This window comes from Protopterus annectens, chromosome 8.part0, assembly GCF_019279795.1.
Source record: "Protopterus annectens isolate FY-2018-M chromosome 8.part0, PAN1.0, whole genome shotgun sequence".
In the NCBI taxonomy this organism is placed as follows: Eukaryota; Metazoa; Chordata; order Ceratodontiformes; family Protopteridae; genus Protopterus; species Protopterus annectens.
Window position 1 is genome coordinate 1,303,147,960 of NC_056741.1, and position 22,410 is coordinate 1,303,170,369.

Sequence of the window (22,410 nt, forward strand, 5' to 3'; positions counted from 1 at the left end):
TTATATAGTCCGTTTTCCCACATATCTGTGATTGGCCATTTTGGAATTGTATCAACTTCAGTAAACCTGTATTGTCATGCTCCAGTTTGTATTCATTCCTATATATTAGCTATTATTGCATTTCTAGGTACTGCTGTCATGGCTTAGTGGTTTGGTACCTTGACTATGGTGTATAGTATCCTGGGTTCGAACCTGGCCACTGCTTTTTATTTTTCATGACTGTCTAGACATGCTGAGGGGTGTGTCTGTGTAAAGGCAGTTTTGATACGGCTTGCTCAACGTTGCCCATCGGTTAGCTTGTTTGCGTGGTGCCCAGCTCCGTGCAAACGGGGTACGCTGCTTTAAGCCTCATTTGGCTATCGGCACGCATATTACGCTCAGCTCAGTTAGCGGCACATAGATTTAGCGTGTTAAACCACTGCTCAGCTACGGGCACTCATTTTGCACCAGTTAAACCACTGCTCATCTACGGGCAGATGCACTCACTCTGTTAAACTGTAGCTCAGCTATGAGCACATCTGGCATTTTTTCTTCTTTTGTTACCTCACATGTCTTCAATATAAATGGGCTATTTCATTACATTTTACATAAATTGTGGTTTTATGTGTACATATTTGTCAGGGACTTGTTTCCTGCTTATTTTGAAAAAAAAAAATTGGTGTTGTGGGGGCTTGAACCATGAATGCCTGCTCTTCAGCCAACATCTCTACCGCTACGCTATTGCTTCCTGGCTTATTTTGCATATTTAGTTCTTATATGCTTTCCCACTGACTGCTAACTGTAGCTGCGCTACGGGCACGCCCGCGCAAACGAGCGCACTCACGGTTAAACATTTTTGCAACTTAAAAAAATATATAACATGTTCATTTATATATTTTATGTTCATAGTCTGTGGGGGCATGTGTTGTGTTGTGTTTATTCACATTTCCGTGGACTCTGTTGTGGGTGTTTACTTTGGGCACTTTTACACTTCTGGGGGCGTGTCTGCTTGCAGGGCTTAGCCTACGGACACGCCCCCTACTGTCTTACACGGACCGTGTTAGACTTAGGTGTGATTCAGCATGCTCTCATGAATATGCAGAGCATGCTGACATCACTCCGTTTAACTGCAGCCTCCGTGTAAGAGTTATAACTCTTACACGGAGGCTTCGTGAATCCTTGCCTATGTTTTTTCTTCTTTTTTTCTGTTTTATTTTGCATGCACCAAGGTTCATGTGTAGCGCATGCATACTAGCATGTTGACTGATTTAGTTTCAAATGTATGCAGTTGATGAAGTGGGTCAGCAATTTAGTCACATATAACCATATACGTTTTATATATATATATATATATATATATATATATATATCTACACACACATACATACATATACACACACATAAATATGTACACACACACACACACACACACACACATATATATATATATATATATATATATATATATATATATATATATATATATAGTCATTTGGACTCAAATTGTAATCCAACAAGTGCCAAACAATAAACCAAACTATTTGCATGGTAAACTCCAAAGCAAACTCCCCCTCCTCACTAGGTATCCAATCCATTCTACTTTGGTTACTCTTATCTTCCTTTTAAAAATCTTAAACTTACTCTCATCTATCTAAAGACAGTTGAATCTGTTTATTTTTGTTTGTTAATGAAATCTAGTATAGTATAACACAAAACACGAATGACATTATAGTTTTAACAACTAAATCAATATTTCACTACATGCCATATCTTTTTTTTCAACACCTTCATTGAATTATTACTTGTGACACAGGCAAACTTGCATTTATATAAAAGTAAACAATCCATATTAACAAGTTCACAGTGACAAACATTATACATCACATATATTTTTCTATACAATATAATCAGTCTAACATTGCATAAATTGTTCAATTTCTGTCTTCTTTTTATTTATTTTTATTCTAGTTTACATTTGTTTGCCGAGATAGTCTGACTGGACACAGGTCCATTTTCAGCGTAGGCCCTTTTAAATCTCATTCCTCCTCAAAAACATTTTTCTGCATGTATTGTTCCCACAATTTCCAATTTTTTATGTCATATACTCCTGCCCTTTTCTAAAAGCTCCCCCTTCCTGTTCTTTTACATCTGTTAAAATACTGACTGCTTCAAGTATGGCTGGTTTACACTTTGATTTCCATTTTCTAATTGCTTTTTGGAAGTCACCAGAATTAAACTTAACAAGGTCTCACTATGTCTAGGCAATTCAGATCCTTTATCTCAGCAAAAAAATAATTTTCGTAGTTCATTTGCTCATCCAGTATTCCTGACAAAGTACTCTATAGGGAAGGATCTGCACCCAAAATTCCACTCTCTCCCTATTTCCTGAATCCCTCTCCCCCACTTCATCATCAACCCTTTTTACCTTGAATTGTAGCTTTCTGCTTGTGTTATGTATAAGAGGCCTTAACTGTGTAGCTCTAAAATATCCCTTTAAATCAGGTAATCCTAAGCCACCTTGTTCTACTGGATGACCTGTGTAGAAAACTAAAGGGACTAAAAAAAAATTACTGCTTGTATCTTGATACTGCTACGTCGTGGTCTGGGCCTAAGCAAGGAAGGCAGTGAGAGTGGAAATCCTTATGAGGTATTTGTTTCCCACAAGTTAAACAGTTATTTACTTTTTCTGACATCGGCTGAGGCAAGAAAGAGTCCCCAATGGGGTACTTAGCTTTTTAGAAGTCTTCGGTAGTAGTAATCTCTGGTTCTGACCGACCGGCACTTGCGAACAGCTTCTGCTTCGGGCACCGCGCGGCAAGAAAGACTGAGGAAAATGGCGTCGGCTGATGCCTTTATACCCAATTGACAGCAGCTATGATGTCGGGTGAAGTGCGACATCAGCCGAGGCCAGACCCAGACTTTGGAATCCGGCCGACCGAAGGGCTGCCTGAGGCAGGACAACCCATATGTTAGGACTGCAGATGCATCCTTGAAGGACATCTAAAGGGACTAAAAAAAAATTACTGCTTGTATCTTGATATCCACATCCATAAGCAACAGCTTCCAGCTTCTCAGTTTTTGCATTATATTTTGTTTAGTCTCTTCCCACATACACTTAGCTGCCATAACATAATCTTTTTTAACCCATACTCCTAAACAGTTTATTTTATCATGCCACCATAAATATGGGCATTGTTGAACTAATTCATGTGTGGGTATATAGTTTATAGCTACAGCCTTTGTTTTATATCATGTAAAAACATGGAACTGTCTTAGAATGTTCCACAACACTGAGATGTCCTTTCTGGTTTTATTAGGTACAAAATTATACTATATGCAAATAAAGCTAACTTTTCTTGATTACCATACCAATTATATCCTTCAGTTTCTGAGTCCCTCATATTCATGGCCAATGCTTTTATATATAATACAAATAACAAATGAGAAAGAGGGACACCCCTGCCTGGTTCCTCTGTTTAGGCTCATATCAAAGAAGAACTCTCCCACTTTGATTTTTTGTCTCCAATCCCTCATATTATCTTCATCATTAACCTTATTATTATATCAGGGAATGCAAATGTTTCCATTGCCCTACTAATAAAATCCCAGCTTATTCTGAAGAATGCTTTCTCTGCATCAAGACCCACCAACAACAGCAGTATTCTTACATTCTGCTTCCCTCTGGATCATCACTGTTCTACTAATGTTGTCAAATGTTTGACTGATCCGTGTCAATCAATTTTGGTAATGCATTTGTTATTATTTTAGCCATTACATTATTTTAGCCATTACAGGCATAAATGCTTTATAATCATGGTTTAAAATTGAAATAAACATACAAAGCTAGAGCTAATGGGTGTTTACTGTCATTTGGTATCACAACTGCTACAGCTTTTTTTCTAGGATGTTGGTGCTTTCCCTGTTAAACAAAACCTTAAAGATCTCTTTTTTCACTCCTAGCTCCCAAACTTCTGCTGGAATACAATCTATTCCTTGACAGATTCCTGCAGATTGGTTATATATCACCATTTCTATTTAATGTCCTTTTATCTTAACTGTTAATTGTTGAGCCCCATCTACCTCTAACCTGGACATATTTAAGTATTCTATAAATATTTCCATTTCTGCTTTTTCTTGATTTCCTAATGTTTCTGCTTTACACAAATTTTCATAAAATTTCTGAAATATTATTGTCTACAGGATTTCAGGTTATTTTCTTGTTATAGGCATACTATGTTTGGCAACAACACTTTCTACTTTCTGTTGCTTCCGTCATTGTGCTAAAAGATGTTGTGCTCTGGAGTTGCTTAACAGCAATCTTTCTAAACTCATGCATACTATCCAGGTCTTCCTTTATTATCTCTTTAGCATTCTACAACTGCACCTCTTCTTGTTCTGTGAGATTCCTCTTATTCTGCAATAATTTACCCTTTGTCATCCCCTCTAAGTAATTCTTGATACTGCCTATAAATATCTCTTTTTCTTTTATTTCTACCCTATTTTTAAACTACACTTTCATTTTATCCAACTTACTAGCTATAATGTCTAGAGTATTTCCTATCTTCCCTAATAACTCCCAAATAATTTCCTTAAATCCCTTTCTTTTTAACAGATAGGTGGGAAAGAACCAGTGTCTCATTCTTATTAGTGGTGCATGATCTGAACTAGTTATTGTATGCATGTCAAAGCTCTCAATTAAATGTACATGCTCCTGTGAAATATAATTCCTGTCTAATCTTGCCCCAGTTATTGTACCTTGGGGAATAATATGTAAATTCTCTCAAAGTTCCTACTACTGAATTCACATATTCTGTAACAAATATTTTCATAAACTTCTTCAGATATCTACCCTCTTTTGTTATATTTCCCCTTCTAGACCTCCAGATATTGCATCATTTTTGCAAATCAAATTTCAGTCCCCACCTATAAGTACTATTCTCTACAGAAAGCTGATTATTTCTCTCAAAATTTTCTTAAGCTTCATAATAGCAGTTTTAGATGGAATATAAATACACGCCAGTGTAACCCTCATCCCTTGCCAGTAGCCCCTTACTGCGACAAAGCTACCATTAATATTTTCCAATCATCTTTCACTATAGGAGCACCTCTAGCAATTAATATAATTACTCCTCTTTTCCTTTCCCCTGATATTCTGCTGAACATCCATCCTGAAATCATTTCTTTACCAAATTCACATGCTCAGTTATTTCCAGATGTGTCTCCTGTAGCATTGCTATTTGTACTCCACATTTCTTAAAATAATTAAATACTCTTTCCTTTTTGCCAATGCCTGTGAGACCATTCACATTCTAAGATAATATGGAAAGTGACGCCATTATGATAAGTCATTATTCCCACCTACTATATATGACAGCTTTTTAAATGTCGATTTCCAGCTTTTGTGGTACATGCACCCACTAATATTTGGCAGTTGATCCTTTATAATGTTTTCTTCTTTTCATCTCCATTTGGACCTATGTCACATTTTACAAGATATTTTGTTTTAATGAAAACACTCAAACAAAAAAAAAAACAAAGACACCCTCAGAACACTCCCATATCCTGTTACCTTAATATAATCACACAAAGCTTTGTACATCTTCAAATAATGAAGTGTAGCCCACCTAATAGAAACAACTGTTCCAGACAGCTGCAATCACAGGCCTTGTCTAACCTAAACTTGACATTATCCATGCTTAAACACATATTACTGCCTTTGCTCCTACTTACATTAATAGGTGTCTGCTCTTTTTTTAATCTTTATTCCCCTCCCATATGTGAATTAACAAAACAACTTATATGTTTTCATAAAACATTAACTTTTAGCCTAAAAAAAAACAGTGTTTTGGCTTTTTATTGCCCTATTTTCAGCGTGTCTCTGTGGAAATGTAAGGAAAAATGTAGCCCTCAGCTGCAGGCTTCTAAAGACATGCTGAAACATTTATTGCTAAAAGAAAAATGTTCTTTGTATTAAGTGTTCTCTTATTTACTTGTTTCCACTTAAACTTGTTATCAGATTAACCCAAGGGTCTTGATATAAACAGTCACCTTTGCAAATGTAAGGGAAAATATATCAGCTTCACATACATTATGATCTGCGTAGTTTTGCACTCCATTCCCTAGCTTGACAATCAAAGATTACAGTCTATTAACTTAAAAATGCTTTTGTCTAAACTTTTCTCTTTGTGCATCATAATGCCTGCATTTCTTAATACTAAAAAAGTAGAAAGAAAAAAATCATCTGTTTACTATCATTATCACATATAACATAACTAAAATTGCTTTACTATATGACATGCAATTTATATCAAGAAAAGTGTTATAGAAATATTGTTAAAAACAGAAATTGTTTTACTTACAGTTACCTTTTCCTTCCAAACACTGATGGCACGAAGAGAGGCAGATGCCTTTCAGTGCCCTACAAGTTTAACAAAGTCAACTAAAGTCCATTATTTCTACTTTTTCTTGTACAGCTATATATCACAAGTGCGACTGATGCCATGTAATCTCACATTTATTCACTAACTTCCATTTTGTTAGTTTTTTTCCTGTTTATCTCCATCTCCCAGATCCTGACTCCAGTTCATTTGCAAGGTATTCCCAATTCTTCTATTCAAATCCTGTGATTTTCTCTGTCTCTCAAGCATTTTCCTGGGGAATACTGGACAAGGTTAAACTGGTATAGTCTCTCTATGTGCTTTGCTTCTTTATCTCCCAATAACAGAGTCGCATTCTGCTTGGTGGCTCACATTTTGTTGGACAAACTTTTGTATTTCCTCCCTTGCCTGTTCTACATCAAAAATTACTTTGATCTTGCAGGAAACATATTCTGAAAAAAGCTGGATACAGCAACCTGAATCTATCTCACACCTGCCTCTCAACATTTTCTGATTGCTGGAATAAATCTGTTTTTCTTTTTCCAGGTGTACAGTAAATAATCATATTCCACAAAAAAACTCTACTATCTCTAACTTTTAATACTTTCCAACTTTGTCCTTCTTCCACAGTTTTGTCAGGATCAACTCTTTCTGCTGGCAGGATTGCATCTTTACTAATACAGGTCTTGGCTGCTTTCACATGGTCAGGTTTGGAGCATACACATAATGTGTTCTTTCAATTAACAGACTATGCTGTGCAATACCAGTCCATTTCCTTAATTGTGCCTTCATAAAAGTAGTACAGTCTACTCCCAGTTTCTCTGGTACAGCAGAAAATCATAGGGTTTTCCTATGTGCTCTGTCCTCTAATTCTACCACCTTTTGAAGCATCTCTTCTTGAGCAGTCTCATACTTAACCAGCCTTTTCTTCACTTCAACCTCTGATTTTTGAAGTTTTATCAGTTCATATGAATATCTGTTTAAGCCTTCTTCCATATTTTACAGCATTTTGTTATTTCAGTTGATACACTCCTTCAGTATTTCATTCATTTTAATCAGCTCTGAGGATATTTGACTTATGCTTTAATCTAGATTACTGCAAGCCATGTCTTCCACCAAAGCTAGAGCTTGAGCTACTTTTTTTCTGAACAGCAGCAGGATTCATCCCATTTTTTTTAATCTTGACCTTTTCTAGTTAAGTTTCTAAGTTTCTTCTTTGTTGGTATCCAGGCAGTGTACTTACTAGCCAGTAATTAAATTTACTAAAGATAACACAGTTCCTGGCCCTTGTCTTTCATTTTCTTTCTTCACACTGGGAGGGCTGAACTTAAGCTGCTGATCATTGTACAGCCATTTTGGAAAGTCACAACATGCCATATAGCATGTAAAGTATTTTCTGAGACTTCTGTTGCACCATTAGCACTTCAGTTCATGTACTTGTAATATAACTAATATTTTGAAGTACACATGATAGTTCCTTAACATGCATAACCCAACTATTAATGAACTGTCAATCTTTATCTGACCTCTATACAGAGCTGGGGTCCTGTCTCTCACTGAGCCAAAGAAAAATCATGAAAAAATCCTTCCTCCACTATCCAATATCCCCTTAAGGTTACAAAAACATAACACCCATTTCTTATTAGATAAATATCATTGTTTTAGCTCCATCACTGATAACAAAGTTCACAAAGGCAACATTGTCTCTTCCTCTATTTGTGGGTCATCATCCTACCAACTTCATCATGGTGCATGCAGTCTTCTTGTGGTTTGCTATGCCATGCAAGTTTTACAACTAGGAAACTCTTCTTGAGTCAATGATATCTGAAACACTTTTAGTTTACATAGTATAAAACTCCTTATTTTGTCTTATTTTGCCTCTGTGTCTTTCTCAGTTTCTTCAGATTGACTATTTACCCATTCTTTCTACTTTGCAGTTTTTCATATTCTCATATAGCACCCACTACTCCCTGTGAATCCAGAAAAGTTATAAATTCAAAAGGGAAAGTGCACATAAATCTCTATTTTCTTATGTAGATCAAAAATTCTGCCCTTTGTTGTACGAACATAAGAACAATACAAGGCAAGTGAGCAGCCATGACTACCCATATACACATTTAAGTAGACAGACTGAAACGTTCCTGACAACCTTTTCAAGTATTTAACAGTGCTCAATCCCAAACTGAGCAGGGCCATATACTATAACCCTGTTGTTGTATCTATCCATCCAATTATTAAGACGATCCTTAAAGGCAGATAAAGTAGTACTTTGCTTGACTTGTAGTGGCGTCTTATTCCATAGGTTGGGAATAAGGTTTAGAATGTACAGTAAAATCATAATCTATTTTATAAACAATAATTTATCACCAACCTTATACTGTTTACCTAGGTGCCAAAACAATGACAGTAACTGGTATTTAATCTTAAACGGTATTCAGAATTAATACATGTCTAGGTTTTTCACCTAGGCATTCAAGCCAGGAACAATATGTACTCTTCGTATCTTTATTCGGCTTTCATGCAATCCAGTCCTTCCTGCTAGTTTTTCAGACACATAAGCCAATTATTTTTGCCTCTCTTCTTTTTCTGGCACACAAATAAATCAAATATTAGTCATTCTGGCTCTATCGTGATGGTAAATGTGCTTCTACATAAGCACTTTTAACTCAGACAAAATATACAGATGCTGCTTTTTTAGTTCTGTTTTTTCTTCAATTTTCCATGAATTCCATCTGAGAGTTCTTCATAGGTTCATAGGTTCATAGGTTTATACTAGGCTATCTGCCCTAAGGCATTTGTAAGCCTAGCCCAAAGTTTTGTGGCTTACGGCCACCCCTTATATGAAAAAATACTGTGCCCATTAGTTTGTTGTGCCTCTGTCCAGCAGTGACACAGAGATGATTCCCAGGGTAAACCTATGATCTCCCATCCACAGGTCAAGATTTCTCTTGAACAGAGCCAGCGAGGTGCTCTGCCTCACATGGACCGGGATTTTATTCCACAGCATAGGGAGTCTCTGAGTGATAAATCTATCCCTCCAGCACGTCCTATTTATATCCGTGCTAAGGTTTAAGTCGCTTGCTCTAGTGGTTTTGGTGGATTTGGATTTTTTGAGGTGGAGCATGTCCATTAATTCTGGGTTGGACATGGCCTTGTATGTCAGGCACATGTCACCTCTGAGCATAGACATGTATTCTTACATCTCTATTCTTCCTTCAAACAGACACATACATGTTTTCCAAGGGTCCCTATTAAATTATCAAACATTTAAAAGTTCAAATGTCATATGGTCGACACCATATGATCAAACTTTGAAAAGTTCAAAGGTGAAAGGCAACAGCTCTGTACACGCAGAATGGGAAAATTTCCCTTGTCTGCATTGAAGTGCGGTCTGAGAGTTGGTATATTTAAGTAGGGAGTGCGTGGGGGTGCAGGGGGCTTGCCCCCTGCTCAGAGCATTAAGGTACTTTTTTTCTTTACGTTTTTATTATATATTCGAAGATTCAAGTTTCGCTCATATGCTGTCAAACATATGAGGTTCGAAATTTTGAAGCTTTGAATATATAATATAGACCCGTTTGCTAAGACTGTGTATCTGACACTTCTTCTAGATATTCATATTGAAAGCCAGTATGATGCATCACCACCCTCATGCTGTTCACCTTATTTTCCACAGACTTTTCCAACAACTTTATTAACTTTCTTCTTTAGCCAACTTCTTTTTCAGCTAATTTCTAGTACCAGGCATTGATAATGACACTATTCTCTAAATAATACTATTCAATACAGTTGATTTTGGAACTTAGCATACATAAGGCAGAAAAAAAACTTGCAAGTGGAGTGGACAGGGAACTTGATTAACCTCTTCAGCACTACCACCAGAAGTGTCCTTGCAGTTTACTCACTTTATAATTCCAACATAGATGCTTAGTATTTATGTTATCAGCACTTGTATATCTCACTGATCTATACTTTAGGAAGCATTATTTAACAGTATCATTAATATTTTTAAAGTATCTGGTGGTGTAATACATGTATCATTAACAGTTACGTCCTATTCTGAGTTAGAGATTACTACATTTATTTCTGTGTAGCTACCTTTAACATAGTACAAAAAGGAGCCTATACTTCCATCTTAGTGGGTAAGGAAAATATGATGTTATCCTGTTCTATTTTTCAAAGCAAGGGGAGTGTTGTGGCAGAGCAATTAGAAGCAGCATTTGTTGCTATAATATCAAGTATGTTATTAACTCCTAAATTATAAACAATTTTAGTTATTCAAATTAATGAAATCCAGTAATATTTGGGAGTGTCCATTGTTACTATGGTAATTTTTCCAGTTTATGCTTGGGTGAATAAAGCCCCAAGAAGATGATATTACTTTCCATTTTCAATCCTAGTAGAATCTTAAGATCATGTTTGTTCTTTGTAGTTCTACTGACGGTGAATTCAGATTGATTTGCTGCAATTTTCATAACCAGCTCTAATTTTGGATTTTTTTCTATTAGACTGACTTTTAAATAATCTTATGCAAGTAATTAAACACCATAACCTTTTCTGCTTGGGTAAAACTTACACTAAACGCCCCAGAGGGTGTTCAGTAGCAAACCCCACTGCTGCCTTCTCATCAGTCATATTCTCCACTACATTTTATTTTATTTATTTTATTTTATTTTATTTTACATTTGTTGACCGGGCTAGTCTAACTGGATAAATGTCCATTTTCAGTAGAGGCCCGGGGAGAAAAGCTCCAGGAAAACCTACAAAATTAATAGTGGATATAACATAAAACAGTTTTACACAGCAGTAATTATAATATAAAACCTTAGCTAAAGAAATTGTTAAAAAATGTATATATATATATATATATATATATATATATATATATATATATATATATATATATATATATTTAGTAGATGACCTACTCATACTAATTATAGGATAAACAAATCTTAGAAGGGTAGTATACTAGAGAAGTTATAGTATAATTGTAAACATTAAATTTCCATGCAAGACTAAAGGATATAGAAGCATTTTAAGAAGGTTATAATAGATGAAGGTAGAAGATTAGAGTCAAGAGAAATGTTAGTCAGGGTTGGTACAGGAGCATAACCAGTGGTTATTGAAATAAAGCTTTAGATTTCTTTTAAAAAGTGGGAGAGAGGTCTGAGATGTAAGGTCAGGTGGTAGTTGATTCCATACTTTTCTGACAGAGTTAGAGAACAAGGAGTTGCCTGCTAAGTTTTTAGATTTAGTAGTATTCATAAGCATTTTGTTTGAGGAGCGTAGATTTTTGAGATTGTTATATGGTATAATGAAGCTGGGGAGTATGGGAGTGTTGCTGGGTTGATAAAGGGTCTTATGTGTTATTGTAAGTTGATGAAATTGAATCTGATTCAGTAATTCTAACCAGCCTAGTTGTTTCAGATTTAGACAGTGATGAGTTCTAGAAGGAGAGCCTGTAGCGAACCTGGCGATGTTATTATAGGATATAGCTAGTTTGTTAAGGTTATTTTTTGAGAGGTTAGTGTAAATGGGAGAGGCATAAAGAAGGGTTGAGAATAAGTGAGTTCTAGCTATAGCAGTCCTAGCTACTGGTGTAAGAAAGGGTTTTATTCTGTAGAGGGATCCTAATTTTCTGTTAACTGATTTTACCATGGTATTTATGTGGGCATCAAAGTTGAGATTATTGTCAATTGTAATTCCTAATAGTTTAGTGGTTGGGTCAGAAGAAATGAGTGCCATTATTTGATGTGAGAGTGAAGTGTAAAGGGGTAGACTTTTGGGTTGGTGTAAAGAGTAAAAGTTTAGTTTTTTTGGGGGTTTAGTAGGAGGCAGCAGTTAGAGAACCAGTGTTCTACCGTACTGAAAGCTTTTTGTGCAAGAAACTGGAGTTTGGCCTGGGAGGTGGCTGAACAGACTATAGTAGAGTCATCTGCATACTGAATGCATGTGGTGAGTGGAATGACTAAGTGGAGGTCATTGATATAAATGGAAAACAAGAGAGGGCCTAATATGGAGCCCTGTGGGACACCTAGTGAGATAGGAAGGTGATTAGATAGTTTATTTTGCCAAAGTACAGCCTGCTGTCTGTTTTCAAGGTAGGATGTGAATCATTTCATAGATAGTGGGTCAAGTGATAGGGACTTCAGAATATGTAGACGGATTTGGTGATTAACCACGTCAAAAGCTTTCGATAAATCGACAAAGACTGCAGAGGAAAGAATATATTTGTTACGGTTTTTGTTGATACAGTTTGTGAAGGAAAGCAAGGCAGTAGTGGTACTGTGAAAAGGTCTAAATCCATGTTGACAGTTAGCTAGTAGGTTGTGATGGAGAAGATGGTTAAGTAACTGTTTGTGGACGCACTTTTCCATTATTTTTGCAAGTGGTGAGAGTATAGCTATTGGACGAAAGTTGGACGTCATTGGAGCTACCACCTTTATGTAGTGGGATGATATGAGAAATTTTCCAGATGGATGGGATAATACCTTCATTTATGGTTCTATTTATCAGTGTGGAGATGGGAATAAGCTATGGCTTTAGCTGCTTTTTGCAGGAATTCAGCTGGGAGTTTGTCAGCTGAGGGGGTAGTTGGTTTTAGCTTTTGGAGTAAGGAGCAGATATAAGATGTAGGCACTGGTTCTAAATTAAATGCTGGGGTAGTTTGGTAGTGGGAGTTTGCAGTTTAGAGGTATCAGGGGATAGGTGGCTAGCCAAAGTTTGGATAGTATTGGTAAAGAAAGAATTAAAGGCATTAGCTGTTTCTGTTAAATTTTCAGGATTAGAGCCTGAAGGGTTGGGGTAATAGCTTCACCTGAATAAAGAAGTTTGTTAATACTAGTCCAAAACATTTGTGGTTCCTTGAGACAGGATTGTTGTAGCTGGAGATAGTGGTTCTTTTTGTCTAGTAAGATCGCTTTTTTTGTATTATTTCTTTGTTGTCTATAGGCTAGGTGATCTGTAGAATTCTTAGTAGTTTGCCATTTTGCCCAGGATTTATTTCTGTGAAGGATTAGTTGCCTAGTTTTGTTTGAGAGCCAATGTGCAGGTTTAGCTTAATTTCTAGTACAACGTATTGGGGCGTGATGGTCCAGGATTGTTAGGAATGTGGAGTTAAAGTATTCAACTGCTTTATTTATAGGGAGGGATCTTAATGGTGACCAATTACATTGTTTAAGTTTTGTTTGGAACAGCTCAGGGTTAAAATGCTTTTTGGTGCGAACTGTTCTAAAAGTGTTAGGTAAAGTTGGGTTGGTTTTATGTCTGATTATGTATATTAGCAGGTGGTCACAAAGGTTGTCTGGGAGAGTTCCTGTTGTGTAAGTTTGGTGAGGACTGTTAGTAAGAATCCAATCCAAGGTGCTTTCTTTATTGTTAAGTCTATTAATTCTGGTGGGGGAGTTAATAGCTTGTGAGAAACCATAAAGGTTAATATGGTTGGTAGGGTTTGTGCTGCTACATGAATTCCAATCAATATTAAAGTCTCCTAGGACTAAGGTTTCCTGTGGGAGATTAGAAGAGAGAAAATTTAGGATATGTTCAAGCATACAGATGTTGTTACCTGGGGGAAGATACACGCAGACTATGTTTATGGCTTTATGTCTGTTAAACTGGAATTTGGAGATAATTATTTCAGCACTGTTGTTTAAAGATAGGCTAAGATTTACAATGCTAAGTTGTGTGTGTGCTTTATAGAGAATTGCTACTCCTCCTCCTTTTTTTGATTTGCGATCTAGCTGAATGATACTGTATCCTGGAGGGGTGATTTCATTATCTTTTATTGTGGGTTTTAACCATGTTTCTGATAAGCAAAGGATATCAAATTGGTGGACATCTAGAAGGGCATGAACTTGAGGGATTTTATTGCATATGCTACGTATATTAAGATGAGCAATGGAGAGTGAATTAGGTAGATTGATCAGCGGTAAAGTGGTAGTTTTGCCTTGGGAACAGTTTGTAGTGGCAGTGATGGGTGTTGGGCCAGGATTTGGATGAATGTCCCCATCTATTAAGGAGTGGGGAAATATAAAGTACTTAGGTTGGAGAGGCTTACAGTAATAGTTAAATGTTTGTTTAGTTTTTAGGTTGCTATATTTGATGTGTACTAGTCTGTGAAATTTAGCTAGTAGGTAGCTGAGTTTAGAAATGCCAGTTAGGAAGTTGGGAAATTTTGTTAGTGTAGGTGTTAAAGTGTGTTTGGAAGGGATGAGGAGGGTATAGTGGAAGGGTTGTTCAAAGGATGTTAGGAGATAGGTAGTAGTTAGAGCTGGTATGAGAGAGATCGGTATTAATAGTCGTAATTGGAAGGGCATAATTGGGTAGAACTTAATATTGTTAGAGAGGTAAGAGTTTACAGTTGGAGGGAGGTTTTATAGGGTATGTTAGGAGGTGAGCCAGTAGGAGGTACTTATTACTAAGGTGGATGATAGGTGAGGTATCAGTGTGTGTATTGTGAGAACGTGAGACTGGGTGTGGTAATGATGTGATGGGTGTGATTGGAGTATTTGAAATGGGGGTGTGTCTTCAAGAGGAATAAACGTAGGACCAGTGGGGGCAGGTGGGAAATGGGGGCAGGGTAGGGGAGCGGAGTGAGCCCACAGGGCGAACGAAGCGGGTAGAGGCAAGAGAGTGGACTTTCAAGGAAGACAATCTGTTAAGTAGGTGAATTCTGCAGGTAAGTCTCAAAGTGAGAGAGTGTAGAAGTGAGTTATAAGGCTATCAAGAGGTGAGTAAGGGTAACAATTGAGTAGAATGTGTTTAAAGAGAGCCCAGGACAGTGTGAGAGGTAAAAGAGTGAGTCAGTGAGAGGCAAAGACTGAGAAAACGGGATGGGGAGGTATGGCAAAGCAAATAGGTGTAGGACTGATATGCAGTGCTTATGGTAAGGCGCCACCTAGTGGCTAGTCACTTAAATAGCATCAATGATACACTTGCAAGGGTAGCAGGCTAAGGGAGAGAGGGGGTAGGCTACGAATTATAAGAGAGTGGTTGGCTGGATGTAAGGGTTTGTTGAAAAGAGCAGAGAATAAGTGGGGTGGTTAATTGGCTGCTGACTGCCCTGCGTGGGAAACTTGCCTAACCTAGCACAGTCATTAAACATTAGGATTAGCTCAATGTTCTAGTATCTGTTGCAGCACATAGTTTCACTGTCTTCTAATAGGCTGGTTTCTCATGGAGCTGATAGGTGAAGTCCTAGTTCAGACAAATTTGCTGAGGCTTCCAGTGGGGTGAAGTCTGGTGATTTAGTACAGAGATGTACTGGGTCACATGTTTCACTGTCTTATAATAGGCTGGTTTCTCAGGGAGCTGATAGGTGAAGTCCTAGTTCGGACAAATTTGCTGGGGCTTCCAGTGGGGTGAAGTCTGGTGATTTAGTACAGGGATGTACTGGGTCACAGGTTTCACTGTCTTATAATAGGCTGGTTCCTCAGGGAGCTGATAGGTGAAGTCCTAGTTCGGACAAATTTGCTGAGGCTTCCAGTGGGGTGAAGTCTGGTGATTTAGTACAGGGATGTACTGGGTCACAGGTGTAGGTCAAGCACATGGGCAGGAAGTGCAGCAGCCAGATAGAGGGCAGGAGAGGAAACTGTCACAACCCAACGACATTTTGATTGATATTAAGAAAGCACTGAAGGATGAATACTAAAAAGTAAGAATTATGAATATAAGCACTGTAACAAAATGAACAATAAACATTTAACATATACTACAATTTCTAAATCTTTGTCATACCTTAAGAATGGTCACATTTTTAAATATAATTTTGTAAACAATCTTAGGCAAAACATCACACTTACTGTTTGTTTTTTCATGCCAGTCTCTTACTTGCATGCACAAAGTACTCTACTTTTAGATACAGAGAGACAACATAATGTCCACTGAGGGGCGGCTGCCCCTTCATATAAGGAATAAAAGACAATGAAAACATAGTGGAAGCACTCCCTGAATCAGAGCGCTGACACACCATGCATGTCCACCCATGGGACTACAAGACACTTAAAACTGTGTTAACAACAGTTGATTTTTTTATACTGGGAATGCTTGAGGTCAGCAGCCCCTTTGCTGGATGTGGATTTTCCTCTAATTTATTTATGTATAATTTCAATACAGCATTATATTTTTCTTTGACAATGAAAAAGGTCTGAAGTGATATGTCAGGATGACAGCAAATATCCATACTCGTTGTTTGCATTAATCATGAATCAGTCAGGAAGCGGTTCATCCAGTTTGCATAGGGGTCAATCTTTCACTGTTAGACATTCAAAGTCACACCCAGATCTGTGAAAAAACTTTTAAGCACTGTGGGTGTTTAAGTCAAGAAACACAGTAAATCTGGTAACGAGTTACTACTGTTAACCCAATTTTCAGTTATGGTACAAAGATCACTATTCTCAATGTGAAGAAAGGCTTTGAGGCTACCTACTTTTTTTTTAAATTGAGTTAGCAAGGATGGTTTTACTTCAGTTTTCACTGGATCACTATGTCACTTTTTTTTCAGGGATACTTTATGCAATTCTTAAAAACACTACAGGGACAGATACCTTCCTGATCAGCACTTATGCTCACCAAGGTGACAGGTGTAATCCATTCATTGCAAACCAGGCAGGCTGGTCACACATTTCACACCATCCTGACAGGCACTGAATCCCATTCTTATGGCAGCAAGTACTTAGCCACCAAATGAATGTCGGGATATTAGTTCTAAACTCAGTTGCTCCTTAACTAGAAAGAAGAATATTTTTTACTCACTGTATGTTTTTTTGACAGTAAAACTGCTGGATAATCCCACAATATTTAACTTCCTTAACTTGTTGACACTATTAGAAAGAAATCATGTCATGTTTTATTGGATTCCATTTACTCTGCCAACTATAACCTTTACTTTTTCCCCAAATAAATATGTTGCATTCATACCAAGACCCATGAGGTATGTGTCTGTTTTAAGAACCACTGGGCCACTAATCACAGGTATGCTATTGTGAGTACTTGTTGCCACACGTCTACATTGTTTTGGAGCAGGGCTAGGTTCAGTACAGATTCCTCAGATTTTGTGAATTCTTGGCTTTATGTACAGCTCCAGTATACTGACTCTGTTACTACACTGCAGTATCTTCTCTCAGTGTAGGTTTTGGCCTTTCTATTTACTCAATGTTCATGAGGTATGGATAAATTAATGTATGGCTTGGTTAGAAAAATCCTAAGAACTTCAGCATATGTTGTCATAGAAGTGTCTACATCCTTACCTAAAGTCCGACCAGATGAATCCTGCCTCAGATTCCAATGTAAAATTGGCATTTTTACATGTGTTAAGAGAAAAAGACAGTTTTTAAGGCTCAAACGAGCTCCTATAACAGTCTTGAAGATTTAGAGGCAAAGGCCTGGTCAGTGTGCAGGAGGTGAGCTCTAAAGATGTATGTGCTTCAACCAGGTCTCAGAACTAGACCTTGCAGATCAATATTCTGACTGCTCTACAACTAAGCTACTAAAGCATCAGAGAACTAGACTAGATGCTGAAACAAAATCTCTTCCTTTTACTTAATTGACACACACTCACAGAGACATGGGAACAAAGCATGTGTACTTTCTTTCTATTTTTGCCTAGTCATTTTCATGCACTGCATTAGAAGCGTGGATAAAAGTGCTCCTGCAACCTGGATAAAGTGATGTGTTGATGTAGCTATTCTGTTTTCATTTGTCTGTCACATCAAATCATGGATTAGTTTTACAGAGGCAAGTATTGTGAATCTCATTTTGATGAAATGACTTAAAACCATATATCTACATGTGAAAACTGAAAGCTATAAGTAGAATTTAATAAAGTACATTTACTCAGAGAAATGTTATATGATGAATTCAGAATTGCACTCTTATTTAAGAGAACTATAAGTGACTAAAAGGAAGGTCTATGCATCACATCTCAGTATGGCCACATTCATATCACTTTTGCACCTATTCATAATTTCAGGTTACAAAGGCAAACAGATCCTCTCTCTCAAACTCTTCTTTGCACTCTCCTCCATTGCTCAGTGGACTACGTACTCTGACACCTTATCGACAGCAGCAAATGTGGGATTTAAACAATGGGTAGTTAAGTAAGGCAGCACTACAAACAAAAATGTGGTTATACATCAATATGCCAAACAAATGACAATATAAAAAGAAGATCACAAATTGGCTAATAAACTTAATGAAACTTTTATTAGCAGGAATAAAGTCAGAATAAGCTTTCAATACCAATTACTGAAACAAATAAAGCCAAATAAAATTTTAATAGTGGAAATAAAAGTAGAATAAGCTTTCATGGCAGCCACTTTGATTTCTGGTCACAAAATCTTTTTCCATTTTCATGCTAATTTTCTTGCTAAATCAATCACTTAACAACAAAAAATATAAATGAAGTGAAAAAGTTCTCCTCCCTCAGGCACTATAGAGCTTTTCCTTCCTCCTGGTCACAATGTCAAAGTGGAAACTGATTTATAAACAAGGACATAACTGTAATAAAAGCACATAAGATATTCCACTTATGTTAAGTTCTGAAATACCTGGGCTTCTTAGCTGAAGGTGCTCCATCCAGGGCTGAATTTTCATCTGAATTTAAAGTTCCCATTGAGGCCATTCAGTGCCTAAAATTAGAAAAAATATATATACATAATTCATCTGTAAAAGACTGTGTGCGCACATATGATTTTAGCATATAAACGGTGATTATAGTTACCTTTCAAACAGGAGGTCACAGATCCACCCCACAATCACTACAAACACAGCTGTATAAGAACTCACCATAACAGTAACCAAATAACACCATTGCTGTCTCTTTAAGTTCTTCTCAAAGACCTACAATCTAACTTCTGACTTTTCCATGCAATGAATGTCATTCCTCCCTGCCAGCTACTAAATGGTTGCCTGACTAGGCAGTCACATCCTCCACCAGCTGTTGTTTAGAAGTAGACTGCACAGAAATATCAAATTAGATTTTTGAGGACAAAGCCCTCATATAACAGGGATTTTGCATGGCATGAACAGCAACCACCCTCTATTATCAGAACATGAAGTTTGCACTGAACCTGTCTGCCAGTATGTTGGCAATGTCTGTGGGTTCAGTGATTTTTGTATCATTTTGGACTAATTCTGAGCATATCTGTGAGTTTCCACCCAGGTTCCTAACATAGCTGAAAAAGGCCTTGTGATTGTCCTTTGAATCCATGGCAATTTTTCTCTCAAAATTGGCCTTAGTTGATTTTATGAGTGCTCGTATTTTTTTACTAATAATGATCAGGGGTGACTTCCCTTTTATGGATTTGTCAAGCAGAGTGCCTCTTTGGACCTCTTCAAGAGGAACCTTGACGATTGGATGGGAGAAAGGAAATTCACCCCAGGGATCACGTCAGTCGCCCTGCTAGACAGGGGTCCAGGAAAGTAAATAATGTGGGAAGAAATAGCCAGGGAATTGTTATGGCTAGGCTTGTATAGGCCCTAGGGCTGATAGCCTAGTACCAACCTATGAACCTATGAACCTATATATGTAGCATGTATATCCAGGTTAGGAACTGTCGTCATTTTCGCTACTTCACTGCAGAAAGCTAAAGACATGTCTATAAGATGCTATAGGTTCAATTCTCAGGCTTACAAATTGCTGGCCTTCAAGACAACTGAGTGACATAACTCAAGTGTTATTTTGTAATTCTGGCCTATGCATCAATATTATTTTTGATGGAAGCTAACATATAACTTGTGCTGTTTGAAAGGGGAAACTAATTCCGTAAACTTGAAAGGTGCTGCACAATGTATCTACCATTTTTTTCAATTTTATTTATATTTATTTCATTCATTTCATTTATTTATGCTTGAAAATCCATAGGCTGAGTAGGATACAAGCAGTTAAAATGATTTTAGTCCCATTAGTCTTATAAACAGGTCAAGCATATTTTTATCAACAAGAGGAGAAGTTGTGGATAGTAATTAATAAGGAACTGAAGGACTTTATGTGGGAGGGGAAGATGGCAAGAGTCATGTAGGGTAAGTTAATTCTTCCAGTAGAACACTGCAGATTGAGATTATCCAATTTGAAGGGGTATTTCAGAGCTACAGTCTCCTATAGATAGCACAAGCAGAAAACTATAACTCAAAGTGGAAAGGGATGATGATGAAACAGGGGGGAAGCTCAAGAAAAAAATAACCAGTTACTTTCACACATATCTGCTATTGCCAGACCAAAGACAGACACGTATCCTGCTCATACTAGATCATTAAAGATAGCCACTTATCATGTACAATGCTGAAGCTTGTGATGAAAAGTGAGAACAACTGCAGCTAACCTGTTATACTTAAATACACTATTCTCCTCCCTCCCACATGCACAGACCAAAACAATACTAGTTTTACACTGATTCTAGCAAATACATTGTTTGACACAATTTCTGTTTGACCCTTCTCCTGCTACACTAGATCAGTGACTACTGTTTAATATGGACTAAACAATAGCAGGAGCAAGTCATTTGTATCCACTAAGAGACTCCATACCCATAATTTATATTCTATTTTGTAGTTATGGCTAGTCTAGTCAAATCATATGTTTCAAAAAAAAGGACTTTCTGAACACTTGATATGGGACAACAGTACATAAAATCCATACCTACCCTGACTACTGCAATAACAAGTGAACAAATTGTTACCATATAAACCTACACTGTCTGTAACAGTTACACTCACCCTGGCACTCCATGAGGTGCTCTAGTCTCTTCCTGTCTAGCTGCACTTTCTCTGCAATTTGTTCAGGTTTTACGAGAAAGAAAATGCGAGTGTGTAATACCTGTGCATGACAAACAGTGTCAGTTTGCATACGGAGGTGAGCTGTACAGCACATAAGTGGCGACTGCTCCCTCAATACACTTTCCATCAGTCCAGGGGCTGGAGATTATAATTTTCAACTCACTGTAATGGTGATAACAATGTTCATAATTATGGAATATTTCAGTGGTAGATGTCAGGTCATGGGCCAAGCTGTTCTAGGCCCCTGCTTTAAAATGAGGGCTTTGATATCTCTCATTCAGAAGCCTTGCTCTACAGTGCTGATGGAAAAAGTGAAAGAATATCTTACTCTCTTCAGCATACCACCTTTGTGCTCTGAAGCCACAAGGATTGCCTCCCTTGCATGCCATACTGCTAGCTATAACAACTTGCAGAGAAAAATGTTAAAGTTTGCAGTCAAACCTGTTTTCACGTGTGCCAACTGCCATGTAATGGGGATCAGCTCATTTGCATGACCTGTGGCGGAAATGACCAATAAAATAACATATGGACTTTCAAGATGGTTGCACACTGAATAACAGCTTAATTTCATCTCTCCCATTGTGAAAACAAAAACTTAGAAAACAGAGACAGATAATCTGTCTTTTTGAATAAATTATTGTTACTGGCTAGTAAGTGGACTGCCTGGATGCCAGCAAAGAAATATTTAGAGAACCTGGAAGAAAATCAACCACAAATTTAAGGAGAAAACAATGGCTGTGAAGACTCCTGCAGCTGTTCAACAAAAAGCAGTTCAAGCTCCAGCTTGGTGCAAGACATGACTTCCAGTAATCTAGAAGAAAAAAGTCAGATGTGCTCAGAGCTGATTAAAATAAACAAAACACTGAAGGAGTACATCAAATCAAATAACAAAAGGCTGGAAAAAATGGAAGAAGTTTTAAACAGATATTCAGATAAGCTGATAAAATGGTAACAATCAGAAGTCAAAATGAAGAAAAGGCTGGATGAGTATGAGACTGCTCAAGAGCACTCTGAGCAGCCTATCTGTCCCTGTAGGAGTGGTCCCAGCCCAGCAACTTGTACCTCATTGGCCATTTTGGGCTAATTTCTATCATTTTTGATCTCCCTGGTATAAAAAACGCTTAGCGTGGTTTTACGCACCGCACAGCGCTGTTTAGCTGCGGTTAAACTATTTCAGGCTCCACGAAGTTTGCACTTCAGTTTTTCCCTTGAAACTTGAAACACTTCAACCCAGCACTAGAAATAAGGCAATTTAAGACTGGCACTTACTAAAACTCAC

General features: G+C 37.4%; 1 protein-coding gene across 1 annotated transcript in view; it reads right to left on the minus strand.

Annotated features, from left to right (window-relative positions):
* The window catches only part of FAM118B (family with sequence similarity 118 member B), a 718,053-nt gene that overhangs the window by 570,419 nt on the left and 125,224 nt on the right, over positions 1–22,410 (minus strand). The window contains exon 2 of the mRNA XM_044080824.1: positions 18,905–18,985. Coding sequence (XP_043936759.1) covers positions 18,905–18,978 — 74 coding nt within the window. The 5' untranslated portion in view covers positions 18,979–18,985. The remainder of the gene's footprint in view (positions 1–18,904; positions 18,986–22,410) is intronic.